Source organism: Abramis brama, assembly GCF_963993115.1.
Source record: "Abramis brama genome assembly, chromosome: 7".
NCBI classification, from domain to species: domain Eukaryota; kingdom Metazoa; phylum Chordata; class Actinopteri; order Cypriniformes; family Leuciscidae; genus Abramis; species Abramis brama.
The window spans coordinates 45,832,211-45,853,842 of NC_139969.1; the positions used below are offsets into that span (position 1 = coordinate 45,832,211).

The window sequence follows — 21,632 nt, forward strand, 5'->3', positions numbered from 1 at the left end:
ACAAATCCTAGTGTTTATCAGTCCAACAGTTTATTGATCATTTGTTTCTTCACAGTTTTAAACTCCAGTTATTGTGCGTCTGATGCCAATTCATAATCCTTGTGCTTCACACGGTAGCGAGCGAGTCATTTAGAAACAGCAAAAAACTCCAGCAAAATAAAGTCATTTTATGCAAATCCACAGCCCTTTATCTACAGATCAAGCATTATAATGTCAGTGTCACATTGGAGAAAGTTTTACCGTGTATCCTGTAGTAACCGGACGACGCGCGCTGTTTGAATGCCAAACGGGAATGATTGACAGCTGCAGAGTTTGAATGCTGAACGGAATGATTGACAGCTGCAGACGAGTTTGTGAACTTTAATTTAACAATGTAAATATACTACTGTCCCTCACATTAAGCTATGGAATGGCTTCAGATGACTTTGAATATATTGCTGGAAAACGTAATTAGTGCTTGTCTATTTATTTTGGTCCATGACTCCCCCTTGTGCCATAGGCCTATAAAAGAGCGCAATAATCGCGGTTGTCTGAAACAATCGCGGTTAGATCAAATAATCGCGATCAGACGGTTATTTAATTATCGCGACAGGCCTAGTTCAGGGTTAGTTTACTTCAGAGGTGTTCGGGGTTAGTTTACTTCAGTGGTGTTCGGGGTTAGTTACTTCAGTGGCGTTCGGGGTTAGTTTACTTCAGTGGTGTTCGGGGTTAGTTACTTCAGTGGCGTTCGGGGTTAGTTTACTTCAGAGGCGTTCGGGGTTAGTTTACTTCAGTGGTGTTCGGGGTTAGTTTACTTCAGAGGCGTTCGGGGTTAGTTTACTTTAGAGGTGTTCAGGTTAGTTTACTTCAGAGCTGTTCAGGTTAATTTACTTCAGTGGTGTTCAGGGTTAGTTTACTTCAGTGGTGTTCAGCGCATATGTGCCCTATTTGTGAGGCTCCAGTGGGCGTGACAGATTGCGCACAATATTACATATATAGTTGTATCGATATATAAAGCGCTAAAACAAGGTAATGTGTCTTTTATTCTAAATTATAGCACATCTCACCCATGTTGATCTGCATTCAGTTTTTTTTTCTTTTTTTTTCTATGCTATAATGTATTTCTGCACTGAACACCACTGAAATAAACTAACCCTGGATCATGAGCTGCTTCGGAGCAGGTTCTGTTCAGAGAGTAGGTAACAGTTTGCTCAAACTAATCTCGAACTTACCTGGGTAGCAACTGAAACCAGCTTTGTGCAACAGGCCACTGGAATATACTCCTGAGGAGTGTTTGTGTGCTGATGAGTGTTTGTGTGCTGATGAGTGTTTGTGTGTTGTGTTCTGCAGTCTCTGGACGGAGAGGTCGGAGAGGTCGGAGGTTGGGGCGTGTGCCGGCCGGGTTTCTCTGAGGATTTCTACACCACAGTGATTCCTGAAGCTGTGCTGCTGCCGGGACAGCCCGTCTTCACCGGTAAACATCAGACCTACACACACACACAAACACACACACACACACGCACACAGCATTGCTTCTGCTTCAGTGACAGCGCTCAAACATTTATAGTCCAGTGTATCTGAGTCCAGTGTATCTGAGTCCAGTATCTCTGAGTCCAGTGTATCTGAGTCCAGTGTATCTGAGTCCAGTGTATCTGAGTCCAGTGTATCTGAGTCCAGTGTATCTGAGTCCAGTGTATCTGAGTCCAGTATCTCTGAGTCCAGTATCTCTGAGTCCAGTGTATCTGAGTCCAGTGTATCTGAGTCCAGTGTATCTGAGTCCAGTATCTCTGAGTCCAGTGTATCTGAGTCCAGTGTATCTGAGTCCAGTGTATCTGAGTCCAGTATCTCTGAGTCCAGTTTATCTGAGTCCAGTGTATCTGAGTCCAGTGTATCTGAGTCCAGTGTATCTGAGTCCAGTGTATCTGAGTCCAGTATCTCTGAGTCCAGTGTATCTGAGTCCAGTGTATCTGAGTCCAGTGTATCTGAGTCCAGTATCTCTGAGTCCAGTTTATCTGAGTCCAGTGTATCTGAGTCCAGTATCTCTGAGTCCAGTGTATCTGAGTCCAGTGTATCTGAGTCCAGTATCTCTGAGTCCAGTTTATCTGAGTCCAGTGTATCTGAGTCCAGTATCTCTGAGTCCAGTGTATCTGAGTCCAGTGTATCTGAGTCCAGTATCTCTGAGTCCAGTGTATCTGAGTCCAGTGTATCTGAGTCCAGTGTATCTGAGTCCAGTGTATCTCTGAGTCCAGTGTATCTGAGTCCAGTATCTCTGAGTCCAGTATCTCTGAGTCCAGTGTATCTGAGTCCAGTATCTCTGAGTCCAGTGTATCTGAGTCCAGTATCTCTGAGTCCAGTGTATCTGAGTCCAGTATCTCTGAGTCCAGTGTATCTGAGTCCAGTGTATCTGAGTCCAGTATCTCTGAGTCCAGTGTATCTGAGTCCAGTGTATCTGAGTCCAGTGTATCTGAGTCCAGTGTATCTCTGAGACCAATGTATCTGAGTCCAGTGTATCTGAGTCCAGTGTATCTCTGAGACCAGTGTATCTGAGTCCAGTGTATCTGAGTCCAGTGTATCTGAGTCCAGTATCTCTGAGTCCAGTGTATCTGAGTCCAGTGTATCTGAGATTTAGCATGAGGGCACACTGGGAATGGAGGGAACCTCCTTGAGACGCTTGAAAGATTTAAACTGGGTGATGGTTTCTTAAATGGGTCAGGTTGCTTTATAATGATTTACAGCCAGAAGTAATAACAAATAACCATTAGACAGGTATAAAGACACATGCCGAGGGTGTCCTTTGTTTCCTTTATTATTTTAATTTGCAGTTAAACCTCTTGCAATTCAGAGCAGTTCAGATATACAAGGTATAACAGTAGGTGAGAAGGAACATCACCTTTCTTTTGTCGCTGAAGATATTGTGGTATTTCATAGAAATTTATAGGCTTCTATTCAATAAAGTAATAATAAAACAGTGTTTCAGTTGAAAATGAGACAAACCACAGATTCAAATGCAAATGAAAATTCGTAGACAGACAGACCTCAAAGTCCTAATATTAATTCCAATAATTCCAAGTGATGTTAAATGTCTGCTCTGTATTGAAGCACAGAGGTCTCCACAGACCACATTAATTCACCAACCATGATCGCAAACAATATGGTCAGGAATCATGTTTGTATTTATTACAGAGTTCGTCACAGATTTAGTAGCAGCAAACAGCGTCGTAAAGGAACACAGACTGACTGTATGACACTTTCATTCCAGCAGATGTTCACAATCAACATCGCTAATCTCCAACACACACGTCTGTCTGTGTTTTCAGATAACCAGCACAGAGAGAGCGTGTGCAGGGTCGCCAGATTGAGAAGATTAGCTAAAACGCTGGGCAGAATATGGATCCTTTTAAGAGAAACGCTCACTTTGGGGGATTTATTCACTTGACATCTGGCAACCGCAAACAGGAAAGCTAGTGGAGGCTTGTTACCAATGTAAGACAACGTCAATGTTTTCAGGAAAAATCATCACCGGGGCAAATATTGCAATGATTAATTTTAATGAATCGACAGAAGCAGAAGTCGTTATCACGATTTAAACTGAATTAATGGTGCAGCCAGTGTTGCCACAGTTACTTTGAAAAAGTAATCTGATTACTGATTACTCCTTTAAAAAGTAACTTAGTTACTTTACAGATTACTTGATTTTAAAAGTAACTAAGTTAGATTACAAGTTACTTTATTAGTTACATTCAGCAGATGCCGACAACTATGGAGGGCATTTTCTGCCAAATTTAAATAAATAAATTAAATGATTAAAATGAAAATTAACAGTACGCAAAATATGTGACAAAATTGAGAATGAAATTAAATGATTTCATTTTCACAGCATTATCCCTGTCAAATTGAAAAATAAAATGCAATTGGTGATTTCACATTTCATTTTCACTACAGTCTCGAGGCAAGACTGCCAATATTAAAATGAAAAGCCAAACGTGAAAAAGAAAGTACAAATACAGTTTTTACAATGCTCTTTAGTAACGCTCACGCAATAATAGTGACACAATTCAAATACAAATGTAAATTTTCGTTTTCATTTTAATTCCTCTTTTATTTCACAGTTTTCATTTTCGTTTTCATTTTCAAAGACAACCTGCATGCAAATTCTATGTTAATGAGTGGGTGTGGCTTATTCTAGTAACGGCGCTAGAGGCACACCTTCTGTAAAGCGAAGTCATCGACGTCCCGCATGAGTTTAATGTGTGAAACGAAATTATTTAAATAATATAGTAATCGAGACGACGAGATATGGCGAGATCTGTCAGTGACCTTTTGCAGGAAGCTGCCGCAGCATTAGAACATGGAAACAACCAGCCTGACCATGTTAGTTATGATGTTAGACTCAGACTAGACCATAATCGACGATGAGGTTCATTCATGTAGGCTGTTTTGGAAATTCAACTATTTGGGTGTACAGAAGTCTTAGTAACAAAACTTCTACAACAATTATAGCCAGACATTAATACCCACTAGCTTTAACCGAGAACCTCGGACAATGTTTCATATTCGCGTCGTGCCTAACAACGCCCTTCAGCCGTGACTTATTCAGATACAGCACTAGCCTGTATCTGTCCGCTGTTTAACTGTTACGTGTCTTTTGGTTATTTTAAGTTTGTGTACAAAAAGAATCACAATGCTGATTTTCATTTCCAGTAACAACTTCTGGATGAGACCGAGAAAGCGAGTGTACCTGCATTTACAGTAGGCTAGATATTTCCTTCAGGTCAGTCCTATATTCATAATAAAAAATCCGTTTGAATACCCGGTGTGATATCTTGTACTTTTAACAGTTAATAGGGGTTGTCCGTGCCTATAGTCATGTCAGTTGCGTCTTTCTTCTCCGTGATCACAAGTTTGAGTCATTTCAAAAGTCTTCTCTACTGACTGACTGACTCACTCATTAAGACAGTCTTTGTCTCCATCTAATGGAGAAATAATGTAACTTCTTCTGTTGCAAATAATCAGGGACTATTTTTTTTTCTCCAGCGGAAGGAATTGGCTTTTAGTGATTCATTTTACTTCATGAAAGTTGCATATATACATATGTTTCGGGATTAATATTTGTATTGCGTGGTAACCGTTTTATAAAAGCAATAAGGTACTCCAGGCTAGTGCTGTATCTGAATAAGTCACGGCTGAAGGGCGTTGTTAGGCACGACGCGAATGAAACATTGGCCGAGGTTCTCGGTTAAAGCTAGTGGGTATTAATGTCTGGCTATAATTGTTGTAGAAATTGTGTTACTAAGACTTCTGTACACCCAAATAGTTGAATTTCCAAAACAGCCTAATACATGAATGAACCTCATCGTCGATTATGGTCTATTCTGAGTCTAACATCATAACTAACATGGTCAGGCTGGTTGTTTCCATGTTCTAATGCTGCGGCAGCTTCCCGCAAAAGCTCCCTAACAGATTTCGCCATATCTCGTCGTCTCGATTACAATATAATCACATTTAAATCATTTTGTTTCACACATTAAACTCATGCGGGACGTCGATGACTTAGCTTTACAGAAGGCGTGTCTCAGCGCCGTTACTAGAATAAGCCACACCCACTCATTAACATAGAATTTGCATGCAGGTTGTCTTTGAAAATGAAAACGAAAATGAAAACTGTGAAATAAAAGAGGAATTAAAATGAAAACGAAAATTTACATTTGTATTTGAATTGTGTCACTATTATTGCGTGAGCGTTACTAAAGAGCATTGTAAAAACTGTATTTGTAGTTTCTTTTTCACGTTTGGCTTTTCATTTTAATATTGGCAGTCTTGCCTCGAGACTGTCGTGAAAATGAAATGTGAAATCACCAATTGCATTTTATTTTTCAATTTGACAGGGATAATGCTGTGAAAATGAAATCATTTAATTTCATATTTTGTCACATATTTTGCGTACTGTTTTCTGTAATGAAATCGTTAATCTGATTTTAATTTTCATTTTAATCATTTAATTTATTTATTTAAATTTGGCAGAAAATGCCCCCCATAGACAACAACCCCGCCGCCTCAACATAAATATGACAACCAGTTTTGCCAACACTAACTTTAAGGAAGTGCATTTTTAACAGTAACGTCAACAGTGTATCTCCTGACATTTTAAGTTGAACTTAAAAACAATTTCCTGAAAAAATACACGTTTTTATAAAAAATAAAGGCGGCCATACACTATGCAATTTTTTTTGTCCGATTTTGAGCCGAATTCTGACTCGTGCGACTCTTTTTAGGGTCGGGCCAATTTTCAGCTTTGTCGTGCGTCGCTCAGTGTTCGTGCAGTGTACGGGGGAAACAAGAGGCGATAAACCTCTCCCGACCAGCAATCGGATGGCCGGAAGAATTTCTGGCATGTTATTTGGTCGCTCCTCGTGACTATATCGCACAGTTGAAGCAGAGCTACAAGCCGATTGCCCTAAACTCAGTGTTTTTCCCCTCACTGCGCCTGTGCAAAAACAGAAGTTTCACCGTTTCATCCGCAGCAAGAAAGAAAATAAAAAGAGGGAGATCTTAATTTGTGTAGATATCAAACTAGCTACAAATTACCGTTGCTTACCTCCAGTTTGTGTTGCAAAATAAATAAACCATATTACCCACGTCTTCCAAGCCACCTGTGCTGTAGCTACACCCTGCCTCTTTTATTAATTTGTTAATTAAACAATGTTCATGTTAAACAAACTGTTTTTGAAATAAAGCTGTTTTGATGAATTATTGCAGTGTTCGGAAATATTATAGACTGTAAATAATTTTAATTATAGGCCTATAATTCATTGTAATCGACCTAAATGTTTTTAGACAATTTTCAGTGAGGTGGAGTAAGCTTCTATATAATGTTGTATTATCCTCGCAGTGTGTCGGTTATGCGGTGATGCGCTATGCAATTATTGCATGGCAAATTAATTATAATGGCCTATCAAATTAATAATAAAAGTAGGCCTTCCCTAATAATACTAATAATATAATACTACTAATAATAATTTAATACATAAATTGGAAATGCTAAATCATCTTAATATTTATAGCTGATGCTTGTTTTGACAATATCTCTGGATACACAATATCGTCTATTGGCGCAGCCCGGGTTATTGTGCATATTTCACACGTATAGTGTGAGCAGTCGCAGCTCGACGTTCGGACCGTATAGTGTGAGCACATAAATCCTGAGCTTTGGCTTTACGTCGCACGCAATCTACTCGTTCAGTGTGAGTATGTACCTTGCTGAAATCGCACAGTGTATGCCCGCCTTGTTGGACTGTGCAGTGCAGCAACTCCAAATGTTTCTTCAAATTAGAAGTAGTGTTTTGTTGCTAGATAGCACTTTGTTGCCACCAGCACAGTGTACAACGAACCTTAATACTGCCATCTTTAGCTGACACAAACTCTGTTAATAGTGACTGTAATAGTGTAATATAATACTAATACTAAGACTGTAATGTAATACTAAAAATAGTGACTGTATTTCCAGCTAGAAAACGCGCATCTCTCTCCTCCCTCCATTGTTGTGTACGTTTGTGTCACTGTGTGGTATGTATTACATGTGACGTGTCCTCATGCTGAAAACGTGACTTGTCGCATATGTGACTTCACTCCCCGAGACGCAAGAAGAAAGCAAAAATATATATTTTTACTAAGGAAAATGACAAAAATAGTAACGCACAGTGACTAGGATAAGTAACTTTAATCTGATTACTGATTTGGAAATAGTGACGCGTTAGATTACTCGTTACTGAAAAAAGTGGTCAGATTAGAGTAACGCGTTACCGGCATCACTGGGTGTGCAGCCCTATGTGTGCAGGGAAGGCCTGAAGTGAAAACTTATCCGAAACCAACATTGTCAACCATAGAAAATCACACTTTAAAACAATTTACCCTTGTTTTAAAATATATACTTTTTAGAAGGATCAAAATAAATTCTTTATCCTACTAATCAGCATGGAAGAACGATCTTCAGGAAGATATTCCTAAAGAAGAATGGAAAGAATCTTGTCTGTTTGCCCAAGCCCATCACTTTAACACTAGGTGCAAATCACTACATATGGCTCTTCAGGGCCGGCATTTCCCCAGTCAAATTACGCTTGAAACCGTGGAAAAGCTTGTTTTTATAAATAAATGTGCTGGACGTGCATCTTCTGTCTCTGCTTCGACTGTTCAGAAGCTCTGAGCGACTGATGCCGTGATGAGGACAGCACAATCCTGCAGTCACTGAGGCTGACGCTGGTGATCCGTCTGAGGATATTGCTCAGCACTGTCTGCGTTCGCTTCTTTAGTTGTTGCTCGAGAGACGTTGATGAAGTTGTTTCTGATGAATTCCTGCTGTAGTTTGTCGGAGTCTCATTCCAGGTTGATGTGTTCACTGAGATTTGTTGCAGCCATGTGTTCATGTGTCCTGTCACTGGAGAATGTGACGGCCTCATAAATAACGGATTATCTAACCGTTGATTAGTTTATCACAGAGAGGTGGTTATTAATCTGACACAGAGCTGATAATGGAGCACTTTCAGTAAGAGGGTGTGTGTCGACACACTTCACAAGGCTGAATAACACAGAGTAAAGCGTATGCTGTAGAAGTTAAATGCAGACCTTGTGTAATGGTATTGCGTGGGATAGTTGGATGTTGACAGTGTTGATCATGACTATTCCTGACCCGACTGACTAGAGCTTTGATTCTCAGTTAGTTTCTTTTGATTAGACTTCCTTCAGAGTCAGTGATTTAACATATGTTTGTGAAGTTGCCATGTCCTGTGTCGGAACATTTTTCTGTTTGTTCATGTACATCACAGACGGACTCGATGATGGTGAGATCAGATCAAACCGGCTGTTGTCAGACTCCTTCTGCATACACAAATATCATTATGACAATTAAGGGCAATGTCTATTTCTCACTGATACACTACAGCAAAAGTTATAAATAACTGCCTTAAAACCTTTTTTCTGAACGCAGATTCAACTATCAATTGGTAAACGTATAAACATTCAGAAATGTGTAAACACACTTGTGTATAAATTAATTGTGCTTTGCATTTGTGAATGTCAATTTGGTTGTGGATTTGTAAATCATATGAATTATGTTACGAGTTTGTAAATTGCTGTTTGCAAATATACTGTATATACTTTTCCTTATAGACAATCAAGTACATTCCCATTGAATATCACTGTAGTACGTCACATTAGGGCAGTAAAATGGTTGTTGACCGTAAATCTCAGGGGTCTTAAAGTGAGGACGTCTCTTAATTTCTATTCAGTTCTATCATCTAAATGTGCGTTACAGCAGAAGTGTGTGTCCGGCTGTGGACAGGTGATATGTCGACGACTGATCTGTTCTTTCTCTGTGCTGGCTCTTTCCTGGGCGGAGAGGTGAGGATCTCGGTCTCCACAAAGCAGGGTCTGTTTGTGTTGTGAGCTGCCAGTTCACTGAGCAGTGTTCATTGAGCCCCTCATTACACAGGCCCAATGCACCGAGGACCAGCCTCACATTCATCATCAGAGAGGAACAGCCTGTCTCTGGCAGGCCGTCTGTTGATGTCCATCAGATCGCCCTTTGTTTTGGGTCGGGTTTCACTGCCTGTCTCCCACTTCCCCTGATCCGGAGGGTTTGCTCAGAGACTGTTGTGATAGGTCAGAGTTGTACCTGTTGAAATGTGATCGCTGTTGTTTTAGCTCACTGACAGTATTTGACCCTGCTAAAATAATCATACTTTACTCTCTTCTGTGCAATACTAACATGATGTTTGCTAACAGCTGGACTTTACAAATAATGAAAATCTCTGCATTACGGTAGTGATAAAATTAGCTAAATCTTCTTAACTGTGCTTGAATCTTAATGGTTGTGTGTTTGCTTCTATCCTTGCACTATTGTCTTCCTCTGGTTTTGAATTCTTTTAATCTTATCGTGTTAATAAACGACCTGCGATTAGATCCACCCTGCAAACCTCAGCAGTTTTAAGGGAGTGAATTAATACAGGCCTATTTCCTAATCCTCAGTTTTGGCTAAGGCTTTACATTCTTTTGTGAGTGAGCGAATGAAAGTTTCTGTCTACAGAAAGGCAGCGGCTCAGTAAACGGCACACTGAGACCGATAACTACAGACTCAGGGCTATAACTACAGACTCAGGGCTATAACTACAGACTCAGGGCTATAACTACAGACTCAGGGCTATAACTACAGACTCAGGGCTATAACTACAGACTCAGGGCCATAACTACAGACTCAGGGCTATAACTATAGACTCAGGGCTATAACTACAGACTCAGGGCTATAACTACAGACTCAGGGCTATAACTACAGACTCAGGGCTATAACTACAGACTCAGGGCCATAACTACAGACTCAGGGCTTTAACTGCAGACTCAGGGCTATAACTGCAGACTCAGGGCTATAACTACAGACTCAGGGCTATAACTACAGACTCAGGGCTATAACTACAGACTCATGGCTATAACTGCTGCAGACTCAGGGCTATAACTACAGACTCATGGCTATAACTGCTGCAGACTCAGGGCTATAACTGCAGACTCAGGGCTATAACTACAGACTCATGGCTATAACTGCTGCAGACTCAGGGCTATAACTACAGACTCAGGGCTATAACTACAGACTCAGGGCTTTAACTGCAGACTCATGGCTATAACTGCAGACTCAGGGCTATAACTGCAGACTCAGGGCCATAACTACAGACTCAGGGCTATAACTACAGACTCAGGGCTTTAACTACAGGCTCAGGGCCATAACTACAGACTCAGGGCTATAACTACAGACTCAGGGCTTTAACTACAGACTCATGGCTATAACTACAGACTCAGGGCTATAACTGCAGACTCAGGGCTATAACTGCAGACTCAGGGCTATAACTACAGACTCAGGGCCATAACTACAGACTCAGGGCTATAACTACAGACGGCTATAACTACAGACTCAGGGCTATAACTACAGACTCAGGGCTATAACTACAGACTCAGGGCTTTAACTACAGACTCATGGCTATAACTGCAGACTCAGGGCTATAACTGCAGACTCAGGGCCATAACTACAGACTCAGGGCTATAACTACAGACTCAGGGCCATAACTACAGACTCAGGGCTTTAACTGCAGACTCAGGGCTATAACTGCAGACTCAGGGCTATAACTACAGACTCAGGGCTATAACTACAGACTCAGGGCTATAACTACAGACTCAGGGCTATAACTACAGACTCATGGCTATAACTGCTGCAGACTCAGGGCTATAACTACAGACTCATGGCTATAACTGCTGCAGACTCAGGGCTATAACTGCAGACTCAGGGCTATAACTACAGACTCATGGCTATAACTGCTGCAGACTCAGGGCTATAACTACAGACTCAGGGCTATAACTACAGACTCAGGGCTTTAACTGCAGACTCATGGCTATAACTGCAGACTCAGGGCTATAACTGCAGACTCAGGGCCATAACTACAGACTCAGGGCTATAACTACAGACTCAGGGCTTTAACTACAGGCTCAGGGCCATAACTACAGACTCAGGGCTATAACTACAGACTCAGGGCTTTAACTACAGACTCATGGCTATAACTACAGACTCAGGGCTATAACTGCAGACTCAGGGCTATAACTGCAGACTCAGGGCTATAACTACAGACTCAGGGCCATAACTACAGACTCAGGGCTATAACTACAGACTCAGGGCTTTAACTACAGACTCATGGCTATAACTGCAGACTCAGGGCTATAACTGCAGACTCAGGGCCATAACTACAGACTCAGGGCTATAACTACAGACTCAGGGCTTTAACTACAGGCTCAGGGCTATAACTACAGACTCAGGGCTATAACTACAGACTCAGGGCTATAACTACAGACTCAGGGCTATAACTACAGACTCAGGGCTTTAACTACAGACTCAGGGCCATAACTACAGACTCAGGGCCATAACTACAGACTCAGGGCCATAACTGCAGACTCAGGGCTATAACTACAGACTCAGGGCTGCAACTGCAGACTCAGGGCGATAACTACAGACTCAGGGCCATAACTACAGACTCAGGGCCATAACTGCAGACTCAGGGCCATAACTGCAGACTCAGGGCCATAACTACAGACTCAGGGCTATAACTACAGACTCAGGGCCATAACTGCAGACTCATGGCTTTAACTACAGACTCAGGTCTTTAACTACAGACTCAGGGCTATAACTACATACTCAGGGCTATAACTACAGACTCAGGGCTGCAACTGCAGACTCAGGGCTATAACTGCAGACTCAGGACTAGGCCTGTCGCGATAATTAAATAACCGTCTGATCGCGATTATTTGATCTAACCGCGATTGTTTCAGACAACCGCGATTATTGCGCTCTTTTATAGGCCTATGGCACAAGGGGGAGTCATGGACCAAAATAAATAGACAAGCACTAATTACGTTTTCCAGCAATATATTCAAAGTCATCTGAAGCCATTCCATAGCTTAATGTGAGGGACAGTAGTATATTTACATTGTTAAATTAAAGTTCACAAACTCGTCTGCAGCTGTCAATCATTCCGTTCAGCATTCAAACTCTGCAGCTGTCAATCATTCCCGTTTGGCATTCAAACAGCGCGCGTCGTCCGGTTACTACAGGATACACGGTAAAACTTTCTCCAATGTGACACTGACGTTATAATGCTTGATCTGTAGATAAAGGGCTGTGGATTTGCATAAAAGGACTTTATTTTGCTGGAGTTTTTTGCTGTTTCTAAATGACTCGCTCGCTACCGTGTGAAGCACAAGGATTATGAATTGGCATCAGACGCACAATAACTGGAGTTTAAAACTGTGAAGAAACAAATGATCAATAAACTGTTGGACTGATATACACTAGGATTTGTGCCCTTGACATTTCTTCGCTTTGTGCCGTGAACTTTTAAATGCGCACTTGTGCAGCGCTGCGCACTGTGACTCCATGTTGCATTAAGCACATCATTCTGCACCCGCGATGCGCTTTGTTCCGCTCTGTTTTGAAGCGTATCATATTATCATGGTTTGTGCACATTTGTTTTTATTAACATGTTTAGATTTAATTAAATTACTGTGCAGATTTTTTCAAAAATTACTTTTTGCTGCTGATTTATACACTCACTAAGTTTAATAAACAAATTGTCATAGCTATTGAATATATTTATTTAATATTTAAAGGTGTTAACTGTAATCTTACACTGCAAAATGATAACTTACAAAGGATTAAATTCATCACAATTATTTAATGAATGAAGCACAAAGCCCTAAAACAGACAATTAATCGGCATAACCGCCGAAGCCCTAACACAGACAATTAATCGCCAAAGCCCTAAAACTGACAATTAACCGCATAACCGCAATTATTTTTTAGACAATTAATCGTCAGCCAAATTTCAGAATCGTGACAGGCCTACTCAGGGCGATAACTATAGACTCAGGGCCATAACTGCAGACTCAGGGCCATAACTACAGACTCAGGGCTATAACTACAGACTCAGGGCCATAACTACAGGCTCAGGGCTATAACTACAGACTCAGGGCTATAACTGCAGACTCAGGGCTATAACTACAGACTCAGGGCTGCAACTACAGACTCAGGGCTATAACTACAGACTCAGGGCTATAACTGCAGACTCAGGGCTGCAACTACAGACTCAGGGCTATAACTACAGACTCAGGGCTATAACTACAGACTCAGGGCTATAACTGCAGACTCAGGGCTGCAACTACAGACTCAGGGCTATAACTACAGACTCAGGGCGATAACTACAGACTCAGGGCCGCAACTACAGACTCAGGGCCGTAACTACAGACTCACGGCCATAACTACAGACTCAGGGCCATAACTACAGACTCAGGGCTATAACTACAGACTCAGGGCTATAACTACAGACTCAGGGCCATAACTACAGACTCAGGGCTATAACTACAGACGGCTATAACTACAGACTCAGGGCTATAACTACAGACTCAGGGCTATAACTGCAGACTCAGGGCTATAACTGCAGACTCAGGGCTATAACTACAGACTCAGGGCTATAACTACAGACGGCTATAACTACAGACTCAAGGCTATAACTGCAGACTCAGGGCTTTAACTACAGACTCAGGGCTATAACTACAGACTCAGGGCCATAACTACAGACTCAGGGCTATAACTACAGACGGCTATAACTACAGACTCAGGGCTATAACTGCAGACTCAGGGCTTTAACTACAGACTCAGGGCTATAACTACAGACTCAGACTCAGGGCTTTAACTACAGACTCAGGGCTATAACTGCAGACTCAGGGCTATAACTGCAGACTCAGGGCTATAACTGCAGACTCAGGGCTATAACTACAGACTCAGGGCTATAACTGCAGACTCAGGGCTATAACTACAGACTCAGGGCTATAACTACAGACTCAGGGCCATAACTACAGACTCAGGGCTTTAACTACAGACTCAGGGCTATAACTACAGACTCAGGGCTATAACTGCAGACTCAGGGCTATAACTACAGACTCAGGGCTATAACTACAGACTCAGGTCCATAACTACAGACTCAGGGCTATAACTACAGACTCAGGGCTATAACTACAGACTCAGGGCTATAACTACAGACTCAGGGCTATAACTACAGACTCAGGGCCATAACTACAGAGGAAACACAAAACTGAAAACTGAACGCACATCACTGTCAGGCGCTCACAGTGGGTCATCGGACAAAATCACTTAAACCGGCTCCAGAAATATAGAAATTTATTGACAGACTCTCACTCTCAGGTGTTCGAGCACAAGATTCTTTATCAGACAATTAAAACATTCCAACGACTGCTCTTTGTTAATTAACCGATAAAGGTCACATGATGCACTCATTATCTAAGGAGGGAAGTATCGCGACTCTGTACTGCGACATAAAATAAAAATACATTCTGAGTACCATTTCCATAACACAATATATTTAAAAAAAGGGTTACAATCTGGATTATACACAGATTGCTGTTCAAACATGCCACAAAATAATACTGAAAAATAAAATGGACGTTGAATCGCTTTATGTCATATTTCAGGATGGTCGGGAAGCGATGGAATTCTTAATCAATGATCTATACTGCATGTCTACTGGATTTGACCAAACTAGTTTTCTCATGTAATTTCTTTCTTTTGGGGTCTGATTTTTATCTAGAAAAAGGGAAGACAGCAGTCCTTTTTCTGTGTTTTCTCTGTTTCAGTCGCTCCACTCATGAACCGCTCACACTCACGGTTAATCCACGTTCACTCTGATCCCGCTCCGACATACAGTTCTCTGTACCATACGTCTTTCTGACTGTAATGTCTCCATTACAATAGGCCTATAGATAAGTTATGATATTTGTGACATTAAAGCTATACTGTATAAATAAACGTGCCGAATCTCATAGCTGGTGTAAACATATATCCACATCTCTATGATCAGATGATTTCTGAACATGTGTTTATTGTGTTATTTAAAGAGCAGCACATATTTCCATATTCATCTAAACGTCGTTCTCATCAGTGTGGATGGTGTCAAACTTCTTTTTATCCATAAGCAAAAAACTAAAAAGATCTCTAGATCGGATAAGAAAAGGTTTATGCACCTTTCTCAGACCAGTTTGGGCATTTTTACTCTGATTGAGGAATTTCACATGGAGCTTTTTCATTCGGATTGGACTTTTAAACCGATTGTAAGAGGAATACAATGCTGCATGTAAACACACCCAGTGATAGTTGTTTCATCGTATAGTGGTGTTTCAGTCTCTCCTCATACTGTAAGTCTGAGGAATTCCTGACCTGGAAAAGAACAGCAGTGTCCAGCCAGTTTGGGCAGATTATGGGAAGAATGTGACCCCCGCTGAGCTGCTGCTGTTCGATTGGCTGAAGTGAAACGCACCACATTTCTCTGTGCAGGAGGCCAAACATGTTCATTCTGTTAGCTGGACACTCGTGTTCATATCAGTGACGGACTGTTATAGTAGGGTTAACACCCTCAAAGGCCTGCTGCTGTTCTCACTCATATGGTGTCGCCCCAGAATCTGCTCATTTGAAGGCTTTCATTAGTACGAATCAGTTTTAACAAGTGCGAGAGAGAAGGAATGAAGGAGGAGAGCTTTTGGCTTTGGCACACTGGTGAGAATCGTTAATCTCGTGGAGGCGAGCGTCACTCCTCCGTCAGTGCTGAATGGGTTCTAGAACGCTTGTTACATTTTACACAAACCATACAATGATATTCAAGACCTGAAATCATTAGTCATTATGAAAATGACACCTACTATGTGCTTATAACTCTTGATTCAACTTCTGAAGATCTCTAGTTCTTGTGACTAACAGGAAAAGTTTGTAAACACTTTCTGAACGAATAACACATAAGATCACATTCTGCTTAACCGACCACAGCTACCTTAGAAAAACATAAATGAAAAAATAATATTATAGGCTAATATTTAAACATAAATATGAAACTAAATGGGTTACGCTTTCTGTAACCCTCTGGACGACGAGTGCGCCGGCACATTCTGCTGGATGTCTCCCTCATGACATCAGAAACTCTCAATTCTCTGTCATTTTTGTCCATACAGATACGTGCAAGACATTATTATAGACTATACATTATCTACTTTTATTTGTGCACACTCACAATAATAACAAAACCTTCTGCTTTTATAAAATAAGAAAATAAACAGTGTGTGCTTTCAGCTGTCTCAGTCTCTGCGAGAATATTTCTGAAACACGTCTCATAAATGTACGTCTCGTAAATTCTTACGTTATCACACAAACGTGAAACATAAATCTAAAGAAAGCCTGAAATGTTTAACTATTCACATTAGTTTGGGTAACTATATCATAATATCCAAAGCTTGTAGAAGGTTCCTATTGGTAAGACTGACTTACTACAGGTGAAATTGTGCCTAATATCCCTTTAATGCATTTACAGTAAACAATTATTTTCAGAATAATTACTGTAATTCACCAAAAGGGTTGTTGACCGGCTACAGGAGAGATCGTGCATTATTCACATCTGCTCACCAGGAACACACTACAGCCATGGCCACTTTGAGGTGACCCAGGCCTGGACCTCAGGGTCTTCCCAGGTGTATACAATAAAGGGTTCATAAGTGACTGTTTTAAGTATGATAAACGACCAACAAAAATAATCAGGCAAATGAATAAACTTTTGAATAATTTCAGCATTTAGAATAGAAAATAGGCCTATATAATTTACGTGACATCCAATAATTTTAGTAACTGTCAATGTGAGACAACAAGAAACCTTAACAAAGCTGTTTTTATCATATTTGGCATAAGATTAATAACGATTTTGTACATATTGTGAATTAATTTAATAAACTTAGTTACCTTTAGTAAATTAACTTGTCTAAGACCCTGTGTGTACTTTCTACACTGACGGATGGAAATGAAAAGAGGCTCAGTCAAAGCTCAGCTTTATGAGGGGAATAGACAGAGCAAGATACGGACACTGAGAGATAAAGAAAGAGAAAGAGTGATGGAGATGAGGAGAGATCAGCTATTGACAAATAATCTACTGCTCACTGACACAAGCTATTTCTCATCAATTGTTTTGGTCTTTAAAAGTCTTGCACATATGTAGGTCATTGAAATCAAAGTGTTCTCGTGGTAACCCCGAACCCCCGAACCACCTTATACTTGTGACCTCTGTGATTATAAAGCCTGACTACAGCCTTTAAAACATGGGGAAAACTTTTCTTGAATTACAGTCATTTTTTCCCCAAAAAAATGATTTTGTACTGTACAAGTGAGATATTGGCAGCAGCTCATACAGTAAGTCAGTCTGTTTATTTATGTTCATTTACTATAAGCTTGTAAATATCTTCACAGGAATGAATGACTGGTGTATATTTGTGGGCTGTGAGTGTAATTGTGCAGCAGTGACGGTCTATTGTGTGTCATTGCTGTTTTAAAGCTGTTAGCATGGATATGAAAACGGTTAATGTGATATAAACTCTTAAACGGCGTTCTCCATAGTGCTATAAGTTCAACGACACATTCATTTATTTTCAAGAGCAATATTTTCATAATGCTAAATGTGTGTGTGATTCAGATCACGTGTCCGACCCACGTTTTTTATAGTCTTGTGGAGTGATTTACTAAGCACAGTTGGAGCACTATGAGTTGTGTCTAAGCTACGGAGGAGAAGGTTAAAGTAAATAAGTATTCACATTCAATGGGATCACATGTTAGCTGAAAAAAAACCTAATTTATATCAAGGGTAATGTTTTCATTAGCTATGCTAACACGTTTATGGAGCGTCAGAGCATAAGGGTTATGCAATGATTATCAAATAACTTCATTGATGATACTTGCTCAGGTAGTTGCTGGGTTCCTATCTCTATCAGCTAGCAATGTTATATTTATTGTTCACAAGAACACATAGCACACATTTCTAGTGTTAACTTAAGCTGGTCGGCAGTGTTCGGGAAGCTACTCTGAAACTGTGGTTTCACAAGCTACTCATAAAGTTAACTAGTTAAACTACAGTCAGGATACCCTTCTGGGAAAGTAGTTAGCTACACTACAAGTTAGTATCAAAAAGTAGCTAGCTACATTAAAACTACTTTTTTTTTTTACAATTACAGTGTATAAGAAACTATAAAAGCTATATTGAGATTTTGTTTTCTGTTCAATTGACCGATGCTTTGCCAATACAATGATGCAAAACAGTCCATCAGGCTAGGGATCTTTCAGGCTCTGTGTGGGACAGATTGCTAAACCACGGCGGGTCACCACTGTAATAGAGTGCAATAAAGCACAGCAAAGTCTTTATAGATTAAATAAAATGTATACAAACCTTTATTTTGCTGAAGAAATGCACCAATACGATATTTTAATTACTGAGTACAAGTACAGTTATTATAATTCTGGCACATATACTTTTTTTAATGTGACATTTTATATACAAGTATATTACAGCGCGACTATAATGATCACGGTCTGTTCAGTTTGAAGGAGCATGTCTGCATGTTAGTGCTCTCGCTCAGCCTGACGAATCTCCACACTCACGAATCGAGAATGGTGAGCTGTAGATCTCAGGTTATGAACTGGCCTGAACTGGAGCGGTCTGTTGAGCCAGACTCTGGTCTTCCAGCTGTTGGGTGGAGATGAACATCTGTAGGCCTTCAGAAACCCCGTCCTGACTGGAACTGCTGATCTTCCTCAGGCCCGTCTCTTCTCCACAGCACCAGTGCTAACATTTCTTTGACTTGCTGCAAGAATCAAACCTATTAAACATTTAGAAGAACTGAAAACCATATAAAATGAACAAGGACTACAATAATTACTCTTACATTTTAGAATTTAAATTTAATAATCACCCCAACATTCATAATCATTTTAATGGTAACACTTTACAATAACAGGGCATGAACAATCATGTACTAATACCTGAATATATGATCTCATGATTAGTGAAGATATGAACTAATCATGAACCAATGAAGAGCCATCCTTAACTACGACAGGAGTCATAATGATTCATGCATGATAACAGCAGCCTTAAACATGTTAGTACATGTTTGATAGTTAATGCATTAATTAACGTTTAGGGGTAAACTAAATCAATCAGAAATATTTTGACTTTGAAATACATTTAAACAATATTAGTCATAATTCAAACTATTGACATCAGCAGCTTCTTCATAAACATTACTGAACGACACAGGATTAGTTTGTCATTAATTTCACTGATCCTTCTTATCAAACACAGAAAATACTAAATACACTAATAATTTATCTTAAAGGTTCTAATCTGTTTTGTGGTATTCTTTCCCATCAAACTGAACACTTAACTCTTATTTTAGTCAGAATTATCCACAACTATTTTCATCTAGTTTAGTCTAGTTTTAGTCAATGAAAATTGTATTTTAGTTTCTTTTTAGTAATGCAATTCTATTAAACCCAGTCAATACAGTATTTCAGACAAGGTTATTAGGGCTGCAACAAGCGATTGTTTTGATAATCGCTTAATCTAACGATTATTATAACGATTAATCGACTAATCGTTGATTATTTCGCTGACTAATAAGTATGTTTGGAACGATTATTCAGCTTTTTCAATTAGTTAAAACACTGAGTATATATAACTCAGTGTTTTAACTAATTGAAAAAGCTGAATAATTCAAACTATAATATATAAAATCACTTCAGCTTTTGAAATGGTTGTTTTAATGAACTTTGAGCCAGCTAAACATGCCATTCTCTTTGAATTTTTTTCAGGTTTTCAGATTTCCGTCCAACTCAAATCACACACAAATGCTCTCAAGCATTGTTTAAATATTCTGTTCTCTTTCAATAGAAAAAACAAACAAAAATTAATCAGCTGCATTACAGACAAACTGCAAACAATTATTATAAGAAAAATAAAAAACTGACATGACAATTGAGCTGACAGAGACATTCTCATTCACCTTTTAATTTACAGTATGAAAAAGTAGCTGACATGATATTCGTCATAACATCTCCTTTTGTAAGTCTTCATGAATATGGAACAAAATACAGGCAAGTGATAAGACTGTAACACCTAACAGTTAGCCTGGATGCCAGTCGGGAAGTTCGGCTTGGACTTGATCCGTTGTGGAGCTATTATGCCCAAACAAAATCTGTTTGGACCAATCAAATTGTCAAATTGTAACCTAACAGTAACGTAATCATCCACACCAAAGAGCGCTTGGGTTGAATTCGTTTACAACAGTGGTTCTCAACCTTTTTTGGGCCAACGCCCCCTATCCAATATCCAGGTCCCTGAACGCCACGTTAAGCGTTTTCCTCCTATAGAAACCTTTTATTATAAAGAAAATAAAGGTGGCTCTTAACGTGTCCGTCTATGGGAGGATGGCATTGCGGTGCACAGCAAATCCTTTAAATGGTGTTCAATGCAAAACAAAAATGAAAAATATAAGTAGCCAATAAAATAAACAAATTATTGTGGCACTAATTAGCCCACAAACAATAGTGCGGAGTGTGGAGCGTGTCTCAAAAATTAACTGAAAAACAGTGTATAGACAAGCCTCACAGACATGAGAAATATAGCTGAAATATAGCTATCTACTGTATATAAAGCTTATAAAAATGTCCACCAACGAAAAAATCCAATTGAAAGCAAATACGTACGGTAGGCTACCATCTGATTCTGTAATCCTGTCCGATGAAAGGCGCATCTTTACAGCGGAGATGTATGGAGATATGTTTGCAGCCTACACTGATTTACAAAACACTAGTTTATTAATAAACACTTAAAATGCTTCGTTATTTTTTCCAGACACATTTATTATCATTAGCCTACTTTTAAAAACTTTAGATTTCGATTGTAAAACTAACTAAAATATAAACTAATGTTTTAAAAATGTGTTATTTGGCAAGTGACCATGGTATAAGCAGGTTAATGCCCTTCGAGGTGTCCTTTGTCAGGTACTAATGGCCTCGCCGTCGTGGTGGTGGACCCGCTTATGTGCTCTGCTGGATGCTAGTTTGAGCCCAGCAAGACCACAACACAAAGTATGTGTACACAAGTTGTTGAAGTCTGTTTGAAGTAGTACAGGGTTTCAGCATCGACACCAGAGTGTGTGCATCTGAGATGATGGTAAGGCAAATTAAGGCGAGA

The 21,632-nt window shown here is 39.9% G+C and overlaps 1 protein-coding gene across 1 annotated transcript in view; it reads left to right on the forward strand.

The window, feature by feature from the left end:
- LOC311086316 (cadherin-2) overlaps positions 1 to 21,632 on the forward strand; it is a 96,182-nt gene that overhangs the window by 1,254 nt on the left and 73,296 nt on the right. The window contains exon 2 of the mRNA XM_084119130.1: positions 1,330 to 1,453. Coding sequence (XP_083975256.1) covers positions 1,330 to 1,453 — 124 coding nt within the window. The remainder of the gene's footprint in view (positions 1 to 1,329; positions 1,454 to 21,632) is intronic.